Source organism: Triticum aestivum, chromosome 3B (assembly GCF_018294505.1).
Source record: "Triticum aestivum cultivar Chinese Spring chromosome 3B, IWGSC CS RefSeq v2.1, whole genome shotgun sequence".
Classification (NCBI taxonomy): Eukaryota; Viridiplantae; Streptophyta; class Magnoliopsida; order Poales; family Poaceae; genus Triticum; species Triticum aestivum.
In genome coordinates, this window is record NC_057801.1 from 86,120,408 (window position 1) to 86,140,959 (window position 20,552).

At 40.1% G+C, this 20,552-nt stretch overlaps 1 protein-coding gene across 1 annotated transcript; it reads right to left on the bottom strand.

Moving 5' to 3' along the window:
* Positions 1-17,528: 17,528 nt before the first annotated feature.
* Positions 17,529-20,169, bottom strand: LOC123068787 (zinc finger protein 511). The gene is made up of 4 exons (XM_044491446.1): positions 19,845-20,169; positions 19,274-19,338; positions 18,460-18,658; positions 17,529-18,144 (listed from the first exon to the last, which is right to left on the bottom strand). The coding sequence occupies exons 1-4, from the start codon at positions 20,013-20,015 to the stop codon at positions 17,635-17,637; spliced, it is 945 nt and encodes a 314-aa protein (XP_044347381.1). The 5' UTR covers positions 20,016-20,169; the 3' UTR covers positions 17,529-17,634.
* Positions 20,170-20,552: the final 383 nt, after the last annotated feature.

The window sequence follows — 20,552 nt, forward strand, 5'->3', positions numbered from 1 at the left end:
CTCCGCTACTTACAATTTTAGCATTTGCAGACATTACCTTGCTGAAAACCACTTGTCATTTTCTTCTGCTCCTCGTTGGGTTCGACACTCTTACTTATCGAAAAGGCTAAAATTGACCCCATATACTTGTGGGTCATCATGCCGCTCCACACGGTGAAGAGGGAGCCGAAGCGGCAGGGCGGTGGCGTCATCGAGCCGGAAGATTTCCTCCCCCCAGCGGAGGCGGACGTCTTCGAGGCCGCCATCGTCTCGTGCAGTGTGCGGGGGGAGAAGGAGGCGGAGCAGCACCGTCGACGAGAAGCTTACCTCGACGCAGTTCTCCTCGAGCAGGGGCTCGCAAAGGCGCAGGAGTTCGATGACAACCTCGAGGCATGGCTTCGGGAAGCCAAGGCGCAGGACGACATCTATGTCGACCTCATCTCCTCAGACAACGACGACTAGCTCCTTCGCTGCTGCAGTGTCGCCACCGCACCCGGATGGCTCCAGTTAGCCATTGGCAGTAGGGTTTACGGTGGCCGCCGCCCCTCCGATCTATTTTGTACAAATAGGATGTGTATCAAATATGTATGATGATCAAGAACTATGAACGCCACTAGTTCTACTAAAGTCATTTGATTTCTCCTGTGAATTTCTGATTTCAACATTTACAGGTTCATTTTCAGTTTCTGTTCTGCCGCATCTGTTTTCGGCCCGTATCCGAGGCATTCCGCGAACGATAACTCACTTTACAGGTTGACAATATAAGGACTCAGTTAGAGATGCTCTAAGATAGTAGAATTTGATACCGTAGGAATCATCAGGGTAAAAATTATTCATATAATCCAGATCATCTACTCCATTCAAAACATGAAGGACATCATTTATAACTTTCGGACCATAGAAATTTCAATGTCCATGGTAGAAGTGTGCCGGGAAGCCAGGGGCGGATTCTGTAGGGGTGCAATGCCATCGCACTTAGCATTAATTTTTTTTCTGACAACTTAATGCTAGTTTATGACTATTTGTGAGGGTTATAATGATGTTCAGACTAGAATAGAGTATTATTACACCCTCTGATCCATATTATTTGTCGCTAAAATGGATTTATCTTACTGAGTGCTAGATACATCTGTTTGAGCGACCATATTGATCTGAGGGAGTACTATAATTTTCACAAATCACAAATTTTGAACGATGTATTAAAATTATGTTGCATATACATAATATAGGTAAACTGTGGCACACCCAGCACTAAGTTTCTAGGTCCGCTACTGCGGGAGGCGCCCCGACTTCCTTGGAAAGATTTAAATGAGTGCATCCTTGACCTCCTTGAACTCTACTAATAGGTTTGCATTCAAGGTACCATTCAACTTTCGTAAGAACATACGTGTGGACTTCTTCCATCCCATCGATGCCTTCGAAAACAAGTTCTCCACTCTACAACTTCATATACAACTTCGTATAAATTCGGTGGCCATGATACGCTACTCCGACGGCGATTCTGTGATCGGTCCACCTATCCTCTCGAGCAAGGCAAAAAACAACAATAAAGATACTCTATTTTTAGGGCGCGGCTATGCATTGCTTAATGCGATGCAGAGACTAGTTTCGCCTTAATGGAGCATGTACTGGCCAGCCCAATAACCACGTGGTTTTATCACGCTGACGTCAGGTGTCTATTTTCTTAACCTTTCTTTATATTTCCAAATAATAATAAATACATGTATTATGAAAAAAATATTTAATTTAATTTTTAAAGCATTCATCCCACATTTCAAAATGTAAAAAAATGTTCGCTCGACTTTTAGAAAATGTTTCTACTATTCAAAAAAATATATGAACAACCCAAAAATGTTCATATGTTTCGAAAAAAAATTAAATGACAATTCAAAACAATTATGCAGTGTAGAAAAAAAGCGTGTATTTCATAATAAATATTTTGCACGATAAAAAAAAAGTATGTTAGATTCAGAAAAATGGTCACTCATTTAAAAAAATGTTTCTGATATTTCAAGAAATGTTTATCCAATGTCAAAAAAAAAGGTTGCATCATTAAAAATGTATTGTAAGATAAAACATGTTTCAGTGTGTATTTGAAGAAAAACAATATTTAACATGTATCCAAAAAAAGTTCAAAACAAGTATTTAAAATAGTTAAATCCTGTATTTTGAAAATGTTAAATGTGCATAAAAAATGTACAATATATAAGAAAAATAAGAGATTAAAACATATATTATTAAAAATGTAATCATGTACCTAAAAATGTTAAATATGTAAAAAAATGTTGCTGTTGTATACAAAAAATGTACAATACATACAAAGAAAGGTAAAAAGCCAGTGAAAACCGAAAAAAGAAACAAAAGAAAACTGAGAAAAAAGGAAACCGAACAAAAAGCCTAGGCAAAACTGCTCCTCAACACCTCCCTTATTGTGGCCGACCCAGTATAGGCCATGTACAACTCTGGCGCTGTTTTCTCTTCTTGAAATATCCTAATTGACAGGTAGTGCTATTTTTTTGGAATACTTTAAATCTATCCATCTTCAGTTATGGTAGTACAACAAACATCAAAAATAATGAAAATGAATCCAAATCTGTAGACCACCTATTGACGACTAAAATACTGAAGCGAGCCGATGGCGTGGCGCCGTCATCGCCAATCCCTCACCGGAGTTAGGCAAAAATTGTTTTAGTAGATAGTTGGAGATTCGTCATGCTCAAGACCCATAGAACCAACGCACGAGAACAGCAACCGTCACAAATGAAGATACACATAAAATTGGAAGGATCCAACCTGATAACCCAAGAACGTAAACAAACGAAGACCAGATCTGAGTAGATCCACCAAAAACAACCACCGATAGAATCATGCGAGAGATCCATCGGAGACACACCTCCACACACCCTCCGATGATACTAGATGCTGAAGGAAATATGCCCTAGAGGCAATAATAAAGTTATTATTTATTTCCTTATTTCATGATAAATGTTTATTATTCATGCTAGAATTGTATTAACCGGAAACATAATACATGTGTGAATATATAGACAAACATAGTGTCACTAGTATGCCTCTACTTGACTAGTTCATTAATCAAAGATGGTTGAGTATCCTAGCCATAGACATGAGTTGTCATTTGATTAACGGGATCACATCATTAGGAGAATGATGTGATTGACTTAACCCATTCCGTTAGCTTAGCACTTGATCGTTTAGTATGTTGCTATTGCTTTCTTCATGACTTATACATGTTCCTATGACTATGAGATTATGCAACTCCCGTTTACCGGAGGAACACTTTGTGTGCTACCAAACGTCACAACGTAATTGGGTGATTATAAATAAGCTCTATAGGTGTCTCCGAAGGTACATGTTGGGTTGGCGTATTTCGAGATTAGGATTTGTCACTCCGATTGTCGGAGAGGTATCTCTGGGCCCTCTCGGTAATGCACATCACTATAAGCCTTGCAAGCAATGTAGCTGATGAGTTAGTTACGGAATGATGCATTACGTAACGAGTAAAGAGACTTGTCGGTAACAAGATTGAACTAGGTATTGAGATACCGACGATCAAATCTCGGGAAAGTAACATACCGATGACAAAGGGAACAACGTATGTTGTTATGCGGTTTGACCGATAAAGATCTTCATAGAATATGTAGGAGCCAATATGAGCATCCAGGTTCCTCTATTGGTTATTGACCGGAAACGGTTCTCGGTCATGTCTACATAGTTCTCAAACCCATAGGGTCCGCACGCTTAAGGTTTCGATGACAGTTATATTATGAGTTTATGAGTTTTGATGTACCGAAGTTTGTTCGGAGTCCCGAATGTGATTACGGACATGACGACGAGTCTCAAAATGGTCGAGACGTGAAGATTGATATATTGGAAGCCTATATTTGGATGTGGGAAGTGTTTCGGGTGAAATTGGATTTTACCGGAGTACCGGGAGGTTACCAGAACCCCCCGAGGGCTTAATGGGCCTACATGGGCCTTAGTGGAGAAGAGGAGAGGAGACAAGGGCTGGGCCGCGCGCCCCTCCCCCCTTGTCCGAATAGGACAAGGAGAGGGGGGCGCCCCCCTCCCCTTTCCTTCCTCTCTCTCCCTCCTCTTTCCCCCCTTCTCCTACTCCAACAAGGAAGGAGGGAGTCCTACTCCCGATGGGAGTAGGACTCCCCTTGGTGCACCCCCTCCTAGGCCGGCCGCCCCCTCCCCCCTTGCTCCTTTATATACCGGGACAGGGGGCACCTCTAGACACAGCAATTGATCTCTTGATTTCTTAGTCGTGTGCGGTGCCCCCCTCCACCATAGTCCTCCTCGATAATATTGTGGCGGTGCTTAGGCGAAGCCCTGCGACGGTAGAACATCAAGATCGTCACCACACCATCGTGTTGACGAAACTCTCCCTCAACACTCGACTGGATCGGAGTTCGAGGGACGTCATCGAGTTGAACGTGTGCTAGAACTTGGAGGTGCCGTAGTTTCGGTGCTTGATCGGTCGGGCCGTGAAGATGTACGACTACATCAACCGCGTTGTTCTAACGCTTCCGCTTTCGGTCTATGAGGATACGTGGACAACACTCTCTCCTCTCGTTGCTATGCATCACCATGATCTTGCGTGTGCGTAGGAAATTTTTTGTAATTACTACGTTCCCCAATAGTGGCATCAGAGCCAGGTTTTACGTGTAGATGTTATGTGCACGAGTAGAAAACAAGTGAGTTGTGGGCGATACAAGTCATACTACTTACCAGCATGTCACACTTTGGTTCGGCGGTATTGTTGGATGAAGCGGCCCGGACCGACATTACGCTACGCTTACGCGAGACTGGTTCTACCGACGTGCTTTAAACACAGGTGGCTGGCGGGTGTCAGTTTATCTAACTTTAGTTGAACCAAGTGTGGCTACGCTTGGTCCTTGCGAAGGTTAAAACAACACTAACTTGACGAACTATCGTTTTGGTTTTGATGCGTAGGTAAGAACGGTTCTTGCTCAGCCGTAGCAGCCACGTAAAATTTGCAACAACAAAGTAGAGGACGTCTAACTTGTTTTTGCAGGGCATGTTGTGATGTGATATGGTCAAGACGTGATGCTATATTTAATTGTATGAGATGATCATGTTTTGTAACCGAGTTATCGGCAACTGGCAGGAGCCATATGGTTATCGCTTTATTGTATGCAATGCAAACGCCCTGTAATTGCTTTACTTTACCACTAAGCGGTAGCAATAGTCGTAGAAGCAATAGGTGGCAAAACGACAACGATGCTACGATGGAGATCAAGGTGTCGCGCCGGTGACGATGGTGATCATGACGGTGCTTCGGAGATGGAGATCATAAGCACAAGATGATGATGGCCATATCATATCACTTATATTGATTGCATGTGATGTTTATCCTTTATGCATCTTATTTTGCTTTGATTGACGGTAGCATTATAAGATGATCTCTCACTAAATTTCAAGGTATAAGTGTTCTCCTGAGTATGCACCGTTGCGAAAGTTCTTCGTGCTGAGACACCACGTGATGATCGGGTGTGATAGGCTCTACGTTCAAATATAACTGGTGCAAAACAGTTGCACACGCGGAATACTCAGGTTAAACTTGACGAGCCTAGCATATACAGATATGGCCTCGGAACACTGGAGACTGAAAGGTCGAGCGTGAATCATATAGTAGATATGAGCAACATAATGATGTTCACCATTGAAAGCTACTCCATCTCACGTGATGATCGGACATGGTTTAGTTGATTTGGATCACGTGATCTCTTAGATGATAAGAGGGATGTCTATCTAAGTGGGAGTTCTTAAGTAATATGATTAATTAAACTTTAATTTATCATGAACTTAGTCCTGATAGTATTTTGCAAATAATGTTGTAGATCAATAGCTCGCGTTATTACTTCCCTATGTTTATTTTGATATATTCCTAGAGAATAATATGTTGAAAGATGTTAGTAGCAATGATGCGGCTTGGATCTGTGATCTGACGTTTATCCTCATTGCCGCACAAAAGAATTATGTCACTGATGCACCGCTAGGTGACAGACCTATTGCAAGAGCATATGCAGATGTTATGAATGTTTGGCTAGCTCAATATGATGACTACTTGATAGTTTAGTGCACCATGCTTAACGGCTTAGAATTGGGACTTCAAAGACGTTTTGAACGTCATGGACCATATGAGATGTTCCAGCAGTTGAAGTTAATATTTCAAGCAAATACCCGAGTTGAGAGATATGAAGTCTCCAACAAGTTCCATAGCTAAAAGATGGAGGAGAATCACTCAACTAGTGAGCATGTGCTCAGATTGTCTGGGTACTACAATCGCTTGAATCAAGTGGGAGTTAATCTTCCAGATAAGATAGTGATTGATAGAGTTCTCTAGTCACCATCACCAAGTTAGCAGAACTTCGTGATGAACTATAGTATGCAAGGGATGACTAAAATGATTCCCGAGCTTTTCATGATGATGAAATCGATGAAGGTAGAAATCAAGAAAGAGCATCAAGTGTTGATGATTAACAAGACCACTAGTTTCAAGAAAAAGGGCAAAGGGAAAGAAAGGGAAACTTCAAGTAGAATGGCAAGCAAGTTGTCACTCCCGTGAAGAAGCCCAAAGCTGGACCAAAACCTGAAACTGAGTGCTTACACTGCAAAGGAAATGGTCACTGGAAACGGAAATACCCTAAATATTTGGTGGATAAGAAGTATGGCAGAGTGAACAAGGGTATATTTGATATAGAGGTTATTGATGTGTACCTTACTAGTGTTTGTAGTAACCCCTGAGTATTTGATACTTGTTCGGTTGCTAAAAATTAGTAACTTGAAACAGGAGTTACAGAATAAACAGAGACTAGTTGAGGGTGAAGTGACGATGTGTGTTGGAAGTGGTTCCAAGATTGATATAATCATCATCGCACTCTCTATACTTTCGGGATTAGTGTTAAACCTAAATAAATGTTATTTGGCGTTTGCGTTGAGCATGAATATGATTTGATCATGTTTATTGCGATACGGTTATTCATTTAAAGTCAGAGAATAATTGTTATTCTGTTTACATGAATAAGACCTTCAATGGCCATACACCCAGTGAAAATAGTTTGTTGGATCTCGATCATAGTGATACACATATTCATAATATTGATGCCAAAAGATGCAAAGTTAAAATGATAGTGCAACTTATTTGTGGCACTGCCGCTTTGGTCATATCGGTGTAAAGCGCATGAAGAAACTCCATAAAGATGGATTTTCGGAATCACTTGGTTATGAATCATTTGATGTTTGCGAACCGTGACTTTTGGGCAAGATGACTAAAACTCTATTCTCCGGAACAATGAAATGAGCTACTGACTTGTTGGAAATAATACATACCGATGTATGCGATCCAATGAGTGTTGATGCTCGTGGCAAGTATCGTTATTTTCTAACCTTCACAGATGATTTGAGCAGATATGGGTATATCTACTTAATAAAACACAAGTTTGAAACATTTGAAAAGTTCAAAGAATTTCAGAGTGAAGTGGAGAATCATCATAATAAGAAAATAAAGTTTCTACGATCTGATCATGGAGGAGAATATTTGAGTTACGAGTTTGACCTTCATATAAAACAATGTGGAATAGTTTCACAGCTCACGCCACCTGGAACACCACAACGTTATGGTGTGTCTGAACGTCGTAACCGCACTTTATTGGATATGGCGCGATCTATGATGTATCTTACCGATTTACCACTATCGTTTTCGGGTTATGCATTAGAGACAGCTGCATTCACTTTAAAAAGGGCACCATCAAAATCCGTTGAGACGACGCCTTATGAACTGTGGTTTGGCAAGAAACCAAAGTTATCGTTTCTTAAAGTTTGGGGCTGCGATGCTTATGTGAAATTTTTTCACCTGATAAGCTCGAACCCAAATCAGAGAAGTGCGTCTTCATAGAATACCCAAAGGAAACGGTTGGGTACACCTTCTATCACAGATCTGAAGGCAAAACATTCGTTGCTAAGAATGGATCCTTTCTAGAGAAGGAGTTTCTCTCGAAAGAAGTGAGTGGAAGGAAAGTAGAACTTGATGAGGTAACTGTACCTGCTCCCTTATTGGAAAGTAGTTCATCACAGAAATCTGTTTCTGTGACACCTACACCAATTAGTGAGGAAACTAATGATATTGATCATGGAACTTCAGATCAAGTTACTACCAAACCTCGTAGGTCAACTAGAGTGAGATCCGCACCATAGTGGTACGGTAATTCTATTCTGGAAGTCATGTTACTAGACCATGATGAACCTATGAACTATGAGGAAGCGATGATGAGCCCAGATTTCGTGAAATGGCTTGAGGCCATGAAATCTGAGATGGGATCCATGTATGAGAACAAAGTGTGGACTTTGATTGACTTGCCCGATGATCGGCAAGCCATAGAAAATAAATGGATCTTCAAGAGGAAGACATACGCTGATAGTAGTGTTACTATCTACAAAGCTTGACTTGTCACAAAAGGTTTTTCGACAAGTTCAAGGTGTTGAATACAATGAGATTTTCTCACTCATATCGATGCTTAAAAGTCTGTCTGAATCATGTTAGCAATTGCCACATTTTATGAAATCTGGCAAATGGATGTCAAAACTGCATTCCTTAATGGATTTATTAATGAAGAGTTGTATATGATGCAACCAGAAGGTTTTGGCAATCCTAAAGGTGCTAACAAAATGTGCAAGCTCCAGTGATCCATCTATGGACTGGTGCAAGCATCTCAGAGTTGGAATATATGCTTTGATGAGTTGATCAAAGCATATGGTTTTATACGGACTTGCGGTGAAGCCTGTATTTACAAGAAAGTGAGTGGCATATTGTTGATCAAAACATGATCATACCTTAGTACTCACTATCAGCGTCTTGTAAATACCTTAGTACTTCTCTCACAAGCAAAGCATGATCATACCTTAGTACTCTTTGGGTGTTAATCACATAGCGATGTGAACTAGATTATTGACTCTAGTAAACCCTTTGGGTGTTGATCACATGACGATGTGAACTATGGGTATTAATCACATAGAGATGTGAATATTGGTGTTAAATCACATGGCGATGTGAACTAGATTATTGACTCTAGTGCAAGTGGGAGACTGAAGGAAATATGCCCTAGAGGCAATAATAAAGTTATTATTTATTTTCTTATTTCATGATAAATGTTTATTATTCATGCTAGAATTGTATTAACAGGAAACATAATACATGTGTGAATATATAGACAAACATAGTGTCACTAGTATGCCTCTACTAGACTAGTTCGTTAATCAAACATGGTTGAGTTTCTTAGCCATAGACATGAGTTGTCATTTGATTAACGGGATCACATCATTAGGAGAATGATGTAATTGACTTGACCCATTCCGTTAGCTTAGCACTTGATCATTTAGTATGTTGCTATTGCTTTCTTCATGACTTATACATGTTCCTATGACTATGAGATTATGCAACTCCCGTTTACCCGAGGAACACTTTGTGTGCTACCAAACGTCACAACATAACTGGGTAATTATAAAGGAGCTCTCCAGGTGTCTCCGAAGGTACATGTTGGGTTGGCGTATTTCGAGATTGGGATTTGTCACTCCGATTGTCGGAGAGGTATCTCTAGGCCCTCTCGGTAATGCACATCACTATAAGCCTTGCAAGCAATGTAGCTAATGAGTTAGTTACGGAATGATGCATTACGTAATGAGTAAAGAGACTTGCCGGTAACGAGATTGAACTAGGTATTGAGATACCGGCGATCAAATCTCGGGCAAGTAACATACCGATGACAAAGGGAATAACGTATGTTGTTATGCGGTTTGACCGATAAAGATCTTCATAGAATATGTAGGAGCCAATATGAGCATCCAGGTTCTGCTATTGGTTATTGACCGGAAACAGTTCTCGGTCATGTCTACATAGTTCTCGAACCCGTAGGGTCCGCACGCTTAAGGTTTCGATGACAGTTATATTATGAGTTTATGAGTTTTGATGTACCGAAGTTTGTTCGGAGTCCCGAATGTGATTACGGACATGACGAGGAGTCTCGAAATGGTCGAGACATGAAGATTGATATATTGGAAGCCTATATTTGGATGTCGGAAGTGTTTCGGGTGAAATCGGGATTTTACCGGAGTACCGGGGAGGTTACCGGAACCCCCCGGGGGCTTAATGGGCCTACATGGGCCTTAGTGGAGAAGAGGAGAGGAGGCAAGGGCTGAGCCGCGCGCCCCTCCCCCCTAGTCCGAATAGGACAAGGAGAGGGGGCGGCGCCCCCCCCCCCTTTCCTTCCTCTCTCTCCCTCCTCTTTCCCCCCTTCTCCTACTCCAACAAGGAAGGAGGGAGTCCTACTCCCGGTGGGAGTAGGACTCCCCTTGGCGCGCCCGCTCCCCCCTTGCTCCTTTATATACGGGGGCAGGGGGGCACCTCTGGACACAACAATTGATCTCTTGATCTCTTAGCCGTGTGTGGTGCCCCCCTCCACCATAGTCCTCCTCGATAATATTATAGCGGTGCTTAGGCGAAGCCCTGCGACGATAGAACATCAAGATCGTCACCACACCGTCGTGCTGACGGAACTCTCCCTCAACACTCGGCTGGATCGGAGTTCGAGGGACGTCATCGAGCTGAACGTGTGCTAGAACTCGAAGGTGTCGTAGTTTCGGTGCTTGATCGGTCGGGCCATGAAGACGTACGACTACATAAACCGCGTTGTTCTAACGCTTCCGCTTTCGGTCTACGAGGGTACGTGGACAACACTCTCCCTTCTCGTTGCTATGCATCACCATGATCTTGCGTGTGCGTAGAATTTTTTTTGAAATTACTACGTTCCCCAACAGATGCACCACTAGAACAAAGCTGGAGGGGGAGAACGTTATTCCGTCTACAGGGAGCCAATGTCGTCTCCTCTTCCCGAGCAAGATATAAACCCTAACAAAACCAAAAAATATATAAAATCTGAGCCCTCCATCTGCAAGGAGCAGGATACACCACGACCCCATGGCCCTAGAGCCACCGGAGACGAAGCGAACCGGCGGAGGCGCAGGCGGGAGACAAAGGAACGCTAGCTTTTCTGGAGGAGGAGGCGGATGCATGTACGACATACTACACTATATCTCGCTCATAGCAAAACCTAGCGTGCTCTCGCATCAAGGGGAGCGCCAGATGGCTGGCCCAAGCTCACGAGAGACCACCCACTTGTTTCTTCGTTTTTTGTCATGTTTCCTGTTTTACTTTTTTTTTGTTTTTTCCTTTTGTCTATACTTCCAAATATTCCAAATAAATATGTTACAAACATTACTTTGTATAAACTTTCAAAAAGTATTAACCAAGCATTACAAAAATGTTAAATGTGCATAGAGAAAAAGTTTCTCATGTATATGAAAAATGTATAGAAAAAAATGTTTGTGAAAAAGTTGATCATGTACTTAAAAAATGTTTTTAAATGTTTTTGAAAAACTTTAATCCCGTATTTGAAAATGTTAAATGTGTATAAAAATATTGATAATGTATTAAAAATGTAACATCTATTTGAAAAATGTTAATCAAGAATTTTTTTTAAAAATATGTATAGACAAAATGTTGACCATGTATTCAAAAAAGTTGATTTATATTATATTCAAATAATGCTAAATTATTATCTAAAAAATGTTAATCAACCATTTGAAAAGTGTCAAAATGTTAGGATAATGCTATTCTAAGCGTGAGCGTAAAATAGCTTATTCTACACCCCCAGTAACGCTATGTAGAAAATCTAGTAAAACATCGTATAAAATATAGTAATTCTGAAATATATTTTTTAGTATCAAGTTTTTAATTTACTACATTGTCAAAAAATTACTATATTTTTGTATGCTACGTTACTATATTTTTTATAGAGAGTTAATAGGGGTGTAGAATAAGCTATTCTACACCCACGCGTAGTTTAGCGTTACTAATTGTTTGGGGCACCTAGGCCCATTATATGGCAACTCATATTCATAGTGCATGGTGTATAATTCACGACAAAATGACTTTCCAAATTTTGTTTGCATTAACTATGACCATCAACTGCCATTGATTGATTTCCGAAAACCTAATATACTATTGGTTTCCTACCAATGATTTCCTTCCAAACAAAGAGGGTAATGTATGTACGCTCTAATTTTTAAGGTATCAGATATGACCAAATAATATGACCGTCCAAAAGGTTTGCATGGATAATTAGAACGTTCTTATGCATTTTTACAAAGTTTTACTTTTCAAGGTATCTAGAATTTTTTTTTAAATAAGGCAGGGCCACACTTTTTGTTTCTATTCAAATTAAGGTGACCAAATAGTATAAGATGTGATCCTAATTATTATTTTACTTTTAGGAAAATATGATGCATGCTGATACCCGCAGATGATTTTTTTCATGCGTACATAACACATGATTCTTCTTAGTTTTATAATGCACATTGCATGCCAATACCCACACATGATATTCCCCGTGCGTATGTGGACCTAAGATATCATACCCGCATACCCTTTTTCAATATATGCATGCTTTGTGTAGATATAAACAAAGTTGATATATTTTGGATGGTACATACCCTAAAAATGGTACACTATTTTTTAATACACGTATATTCTTTTGAGACATACGATACTGGAGATATACCCAAAAATTGTATAATTTACATATACTTAAGATATATAGGGTATGTACATATACCTAAGACATTGTATGCACAAACTCATTTTTAGTACATGTATATGCCTTGAAGACATATCCAAAAATAATATAGTTTTAATGGGGACATACCTAACTAATGATATACTCTTTTTTGGGTATGTATATATACCGAAGACATTGTACCCACAAACTATTTTCTCGAAAAGTGTAACATGAATATGGTGCCATGTGACATACGTTTCTCCAAAAAAGTATAAAACATCAATAAAATACTAATTCTTGTTCTCTGCAGAAATGTGCACGTACCATTTTAAAGCATTTTAAATGTCATAAAAGTGCATAGAAAAATGTTGACCATCCATTTAAAAAACTTAATCTTGTATTTGAAGCATATGAATCAAGCATTTGTAAAATGTTAAAAATGTGTGTTTTTACCATGTACTAAAAACCAAAAAAGAGCAAATAATAGAAAGAAAACTGATGAAACCTAAGAAAGATATAAAAGAAAAACAAAGAAAGAAAGCGAAAAGAAAGGAAAAAACACATGAAAACCAAGAAGAAATAAAGAAATACGAAGAAAAAAGAAAGAGAAAAACCGATGAAACCATGAAAGAACTACAAATACGGTGAAAAAACAAAGAAAAACATAAGACTGAAGAAAATCGGTAAAGAAATTGAGAACACAAAAAGAAACAATAAAATAAAATGAGAAAACAATTAATGTTTTTGGAAGAAACCCGTACATCAACCACCATGAGCGATCTCCTCGGGGAGCTCCTAGTCAGTGCCTTAGGCGCTGGCTTAGCCAGCTGGCGCTTGCACGCCGCCCGCGTGGGCTGTCCCAGTAAAGCTCGCTCTCGCAAGGAAGTGTTTTCGCTGCTGCTTGATAGGTCGTGCTAGACCGGTTGACCACTAAAAAAATATTAGGCTAGTTGACCGTTGATTGACGCCTTGAATCAATGACTGTTGACTTTCTAAAAAATGTTCAAGGGTTTTGTAAAAAAAATCATGAATTTGAAATAGTTCATCGATTTGGAAAAAAAAGGTTCATCATTTCGAAGAAAAAGTTCACAAACTTGAAAAAAGTTCATCAATTTTAAAAAGTCATTAATTTTGAAAAAATTCTTGAAAAAAGCAAAAATATCATCGATTTTGCAAAAAAAACATGAAATTTAAAAAAAGTTCATCGATTTCGAAAAACAGTATATCAATTTTGAAAAACGGTTCATCAATTTTAAAAAAGTTCATCGATTATGGAAAAAGTTCACCGAATTAAAAAATTTATTCAAATTAAAAAAACTTCATCGATCTTAAAGAAAAGTTCATCGAGTTTGATTTCAAATTTCATGAAATTTGAAAAAAGTTCATGTAATCTGAAAAGAGTTTGTTGTTTTTGAAAAAAATCATCAAATTCGAAAAAAGTTCATTGATTTTAGAAAACACGAAATTCTTTTAAAAAATCACATATTTAAAAACAAAAGAAAAAGAGAAAAGGAAAAAACCAAATTAAGCCAACCATGAACTAAACCGCGAACCGGGAAAAACCGGTTTTGGAAGCTTCCCAAAACCGTGTTTTGCAAAGTGAAGAAATGAAATAAAATGCAGAAGCGAAATATCTTTGCACACTAGAGGGCCGATGGCATGGTGGTTAGAGTGGAGCGGTCGCAACGAGCGGTAGTATGGATCAAATCCCAGTTCTCGCACCTTTTAACGTTTCTAAATCACAAGAAAAAATAGAATGGGCCCGGCCCAGCTTGGACTGCTGCAGGCGCCCATTTGCAAATTGCACTGTAATGGGCGCCTGCAGTGCTTAATAGGAATTGATATCTCCTTGATCTGAAATAGCGAAAGGAAATAACAGACGGAAAACGGGCAGGCACAAGACCGTACGGAGGGCGAAATTGCTTCAAACGAGACCGAAGGAGTACTGGTTGTAAGTGAGATATAGCATTTGCCCTAATTGACATTCATTGCGCAAGTTGTCAATCAAATGTAAACGCAAAGAAACGAGCGAGAAAGCATAGTAGTGGGCCAGCTCATTTAGCAGCCTAAGCACAGGTTTTTCTATGCTAGTTTTCAACCGGATTTAGGAACCTCCAGAACGTTCGATAACCTGGCTTTTTCAGTCTGGCTTGTTTCATTAGTATTTTTTTCCTTCTGTTTTTCCATTTTTCTGTTTCTTTTATTCTCGTATTTCCTGTTTCCTTTTTATTTCCTTTTCCTATTTGTTTCCTGTTTCTTTTCCATAAATGTCAGCATTTTAAATTTATTTTTCATGATTTTCAACATTTGTTCACATCTCAAACAATTTCCACATTTTCAGCAATATGTTTAGAATTTCAAATTTGTTCAGATTTTTTACTAATGTTCAAATTGACAAAAAATCAAGTTCCAAAATTTGTTTTCCAGCTTTACAAAAAATTCCATGTTTAAAAAATTGCTCGAATTTAGAAAAATGTTTTTGTTTTTCGAAAATATTCATAAATCAAAAAAAATACTATGTTGCCAAATCTTATTTGGAGTTTATTTTTTCATGTTTTCAATAGAAGTTACTATTTTCAAACAAAAATTCAAAATTTCAGGAATTTTCCCGTTTCTCAAAAAATGTTCACAGATTGAAAAATGTTCGCATTTCACATAATGTTTGAGTTTTCTAAAAATTGCACATTTGAAAATGTTCGCATTTCACAAAATATTCTCTTTTCTCAAAAAAATATCACGTTTGAATTTTCAAAAAATGTGTAAACCGATCGTCGTGTTCGACCCCTCATACCCGCATGACTTTTTTCATATTGTTTTCTTCTTCAGTCGTCAACCCCCATACTACTTTTCCTTTGAATGTCACAAACAAGGCTCATACTTCAAACTTTGAACCCCCATACTACTTTTCCGTAATCCACAGTTTAGAGATAGGAGACTGTTTGCGTGCTGCTGGGTCGGCCCAGTCAGGAGAGCTCATGATGCGGCGTGTGTCTGTTGGACGAAGTGCACATCATATAAGAGGTCCCTCTCTTCTTTTGCCCCTAGCACGCTATTGCTCCGAGTCCTAGTTTGTCCTAGGTTACCGCCCAACACAGTAGCTCATGAGCGAGTACGCATATGTTTGACGTGGTGCACGTCATATAGGAGGTCCTTTCTTATTTTGCTCCCTAGCACACTATTGTTCTGGCTCCCAAATCGTCCCATGAACTACAATCCAAGATAATATCATTTAGCGAGTTAGCAATTGATGCACGCCATTCCGAGCCATGGGGAATGGTGGCTGGACATTAGCATGAATGATATGTATCGCAATACCCTTCGATCGCCCACTGCCGTAGGGAAATGGAAGACCCATTAGGAAGTGCTCGCTTGCTTCGCTTCCTCGGCTACAGAGCTGTTTGGGTTGAGCCCCGGCTGGCCCTACCAATCCGTTGGCACGCCAAAATATTGGCGCATCACCCGGCCGCCCTGAGCTCCCCCGTGAATTGGCAAGAAAATGAACTGCATCAGCCTGGGCGTGCCTAATAGTTGGCCATCAACCAAATAGATGCCCAACCTTCAGTCAATGCCAATATTTTGGCTAGGCCTCTGTAGCTTCAATCCAAACAGCCCCTTAGGAACCTTCCTTTCAGTTTTCTTCCATCGACTTTTCTAGTTTTCTTTCTGTGTTTTTCCTCTGGGTTTTCATCGGTTTCCTTTTCTGATTTAGCCAAAAAAAACATGAACAACAGTTTTCTATTTCTGAACATTTTTTCAAATATGGAACTACATTTGAATCGACAAACATTTTTGAATTCATGATTATTTTTTAATCCACATTTTAAAACAAATCCTGATTTCTTTTCAAATTGACGAACATTTTTTCAATCCATTGACTTTTTCTGAATTCATGCAAATTTTCCAAATTCGTGAACTTTTTTAATCCACAAGCATTTATGGAAGTCACAAACCTTTTCAAATTCATGAACCTTGTCCAAAGTTGTGATCACCTTTTCTTATTCGTGAATATTTCTTGAATCAATAAACATTCTTCAAATTCATGAACATTTTTGAATTCGCAAACTCTATTCAAGTATGTGATTTTTTTTAGATTAACGGTGAGTCTTTAATCCGTGATTGTTTTAAATTTTGTGAACATTTTTTTCACGCACATAATTTTTTTTAATTCGCAATTTTTTAAAATTAATGAACATTTTCGAAATCTACAACCATTTCTCTAAATTTTGTGAAAAATTTGAACTTGTGAACGTTTTTTAAAAAATCTGTTAACGTGTTTTCAAATTTGTGCAGCTTTTTTTGAATTCACGGACTTTAGTGAGATCACGATCATTTTTGGCTTTTCTATGCAGTGGAATAAATGAAAAAGGAAAACACTCACAGATCCTACCTTTTTTTTCGAGAACCTTTGCTACAGTACACAGCGGTCGGAGCTAATTGACCGGCCCACCCTACGTAGCGAGCGCGAGACCCACCTCCCTCCTCGCCGCAGCTCTCCAGGGGAACGGCGACAGGTCGCTGCGGCAGGCGGATCTTCCAGCGCGGCTTTCATTCAACCAGTCTCATGCATGCCACCTGGTGTCCTGGCCAGCCTCCCGCACGCGACCAACGTTGCCGCCACACTCAACATCTTCTCCACGAGCACCTCCGGCGAGCTCCGGCTCGGTTTTCCATCACTCCATTGGCGCCGCTACGGCCGCAATGGAGCTCGTGCTCCAGCACTTCGCGCTCGTCGACCATGGCCTCTATCACGGCTCCACGGAGTGCTCCGCTTGCATGGTCGGCACAACTGAAGGATTGCCGGATTTTTGGGATAGAATAGCGATGTTCTAACATCATAAAGAAAAAAACAATCATATCTATAAACGAAGCTTATAGCAGGCAGAACACCAAATAGGCAACCCGAAAAAAACATCGATCATGATACAAATACAGTGAAAACTTTAAACGTCCAAGTACAAGGGAAATCCGTATTCGACATTGATAATCTGTTGAAGAATTGTCAGTTTGCTTCTGGCTGAGAGACCTGCTTGTTCTGCCTAATAGACCTTGGTACAAAAGTAAGACCACGAGAACGACGATGGCCAAAGGTTACGCTCGAAGGCACCGAATCTGCAGTACTCAGCCTTGATACAGCCGAGGACAGTTCATCAATCTTCTGTTCGACCTCCATGTCGCTCTCCTTGGCCTCCTTCTCGTGATGTTCATTTTCTTTTGACTCCTTGTGACAATGTTCATTTTCTTTCGGTTCCTTATGATCCCGTTGCTTCGGTCGATATTTCGATTTTGATTGCCTTGGATTCTTTCCATCAACGTCCATGACAGTATCCCTTGTCTCCTCCCCCTTATAAGCAGTCTGCCTTCGATGATACTTCTGACGATGCCGCTGGGAAGGTTGTGCCCTTTTGAAGAATTCAAATGAGTTGGGAAATTGATGCTTATCAACAAGATGCTGCTGCCGACTTTTGTACGTCTTCAACTTCTCCCCACAACCCTCCACCAAACATTCGTACTGTTTCAGAAGAAGAAAAATGCAAACCTCAGCGTACATATGGTTCTCCAAGTTAGTTCTGTAAATTTGCCTGTGTCAAACCCTAATGATTTGTTTATATGAAATAAATCTAATAATCTATGAAAGCTCCATTAGCTGAATAGGATAGTAAGCATGTGAATGCTGACTGATGCTGCAGTTGATAACTATAAAATATCTTCAGATAATCATAGAAAGGACACTGCTGGGAATATTGAGATTGTGTACAAATCGGCTATTGTGCAATTTAAGTAATAAGTATATTGAGAAATGCATTGTTATGATGGATTACATTACCATAGGAAAACCACGAGCGACTTTTGCTTGGAAGAAGGAATCATGCGCCTCAGAAATATGAATACTCAGCAACCTTGATGTTGGGTACACTCTTGAACATACAGAGCATGAAGCAGTATGCCGAGTGCTGTAGTGGTCTTCAAAGTCCTCCAAGCAATCTAGATGAGCACCGCAACCAGCAATTGGACAACATACCATGCTGCAGGAGTTTTTAGACAAATGACTGAATCAACAGAACGATGGAACAGGACAAACTATATGCTGTAGTTCATAACATGCAAAGGGAAAATTTTGCTGCAGTACAGCATAACAGACTAGTATAGAAGAACTGAGTTTTTAAACATCCGACTGTCATTTGCTCAAACAATTATATCTATTGCGCGCAATGTATTTATGTTTCTGATGATGCAAATACATATATACACTCCATTTTAATTTATGTGTCAGTCATAATCAAGACAAGGTAATACTGAGTGTTTGTTAAACTATGTTACTCTGTCGCCACTCTACATCTATCAATGCATATATTATCACACATAACTGTCAGATCAGTATTGTGGATACTACACGTATAGGAATGGAAACAGAATCTACTGCATTGCAGATTGCACTATGATGTATGATCCACTAATCATAGGTCCCTATTCCGTCATATCCCTTGTGTTCAGGTAGCATTCAGATCGAGTTCAAATGAATACGAAACCATGTCGATAGTCGATACTGAACATACTGTGGGGAAACAAGAAGCACAATCTAGTACCAATCACTGGTGAACAACAAAATGATATGCAAAGATCATCAACTGCCTCAGTACCTCACGCTCGCCACATCCATCTTCTCAAGTTGATACCGGTCATCATCCGAGAGATCCAGGGCAACCTACACATGGGCATACACATGCCAAACCACTTAAGTATGAGAGCGATGTACAACATAGAAATGAAACAATACTAATTGAAGGAAACATAGGAACAGAATGAAATCCACAATTCAGTTGATATAAGCTACTCTAAGTTCCTTGTGAGTCCCGGTCAAGGGCACCCAGTTTCTGCAAAATTAACATGTCCTTCCTCTGTAAACTAATATAAGAGCATTTAGATCACTAGTTTACAGAGGGAGTAAAACTCACGATCCTGCGTAGTGCAGACCACTAAATTCAGAGGTAGCACCAACCAATTTGATGCTCTATGAACTCCACTGGACAAGATTCCAAAGGAATGGAAATGCCATGGTTTATTCCTTCAAGGATAAGGCACCAATATTTAGCTAAAATTGGTTTGATTTGGGGATCTGTCAAATCCAGAAGATCTTCCGCTAGACGCTCATGAAAAATCAATAAATCATTGGCTAGAATCGGTTTGACGGGAGGGGCATGGGGGACGTACGTGTTTGGCGAGTAGCTCGCGTTCCATGTCGCCGGCGGCGAAGAAGGGGTCGTCGGGGGTCAACCGCCGGCGCGACACCTCCCAGAACCCTAGCCACGGCCCCATATCTTTGGGCGCCCCGGCCTCCGACGGCGCGGACACCTCCATGGCCTCGGCGGGATTCTGCTGCATCCTGCCCTAATAGAGCCGCCGATCAGCCAGCTCCGGTAGCCGTGCCGTGCTGGGCCGCGCCTCCGTCGTCGTCCTCCCGGAGAGACAGCGTGCGAGAGAGGTGGGGAATCTCTGATTCGAAATCGGGAGGACTGTCGGATTCCGCGACCCACCCAGGTGCTGCGCTTATGAGTAGGGCCGTGTCCGGCAATTTTGGGGGCCAGGCCGGAGCGCAAAATGGAGCCCAGGAATTTGAATTAGTTTTTTCTTATTGCAGGGAAGAAATTTGAAATAGTTCGTATGTATAAAAATAGATGATATGATGCGCGTCCCTGCGAGAATTGCCTGCAATATATTTCAAAAAGATTTGGTTACATGAACATGAACATTAGAATCAAGATATAAGAACTAAAACTGAAAATACATATGATTATTGTATAATTATAGAATATTTGTTTAATGTAGGTGGCATAATATAATTGCAATATTTAAGCCTTTTTAGGTGTGGAGAGGCCTCGGAGACATAGCTAGTATGGCTAACTAAACTTTCCAACCTCA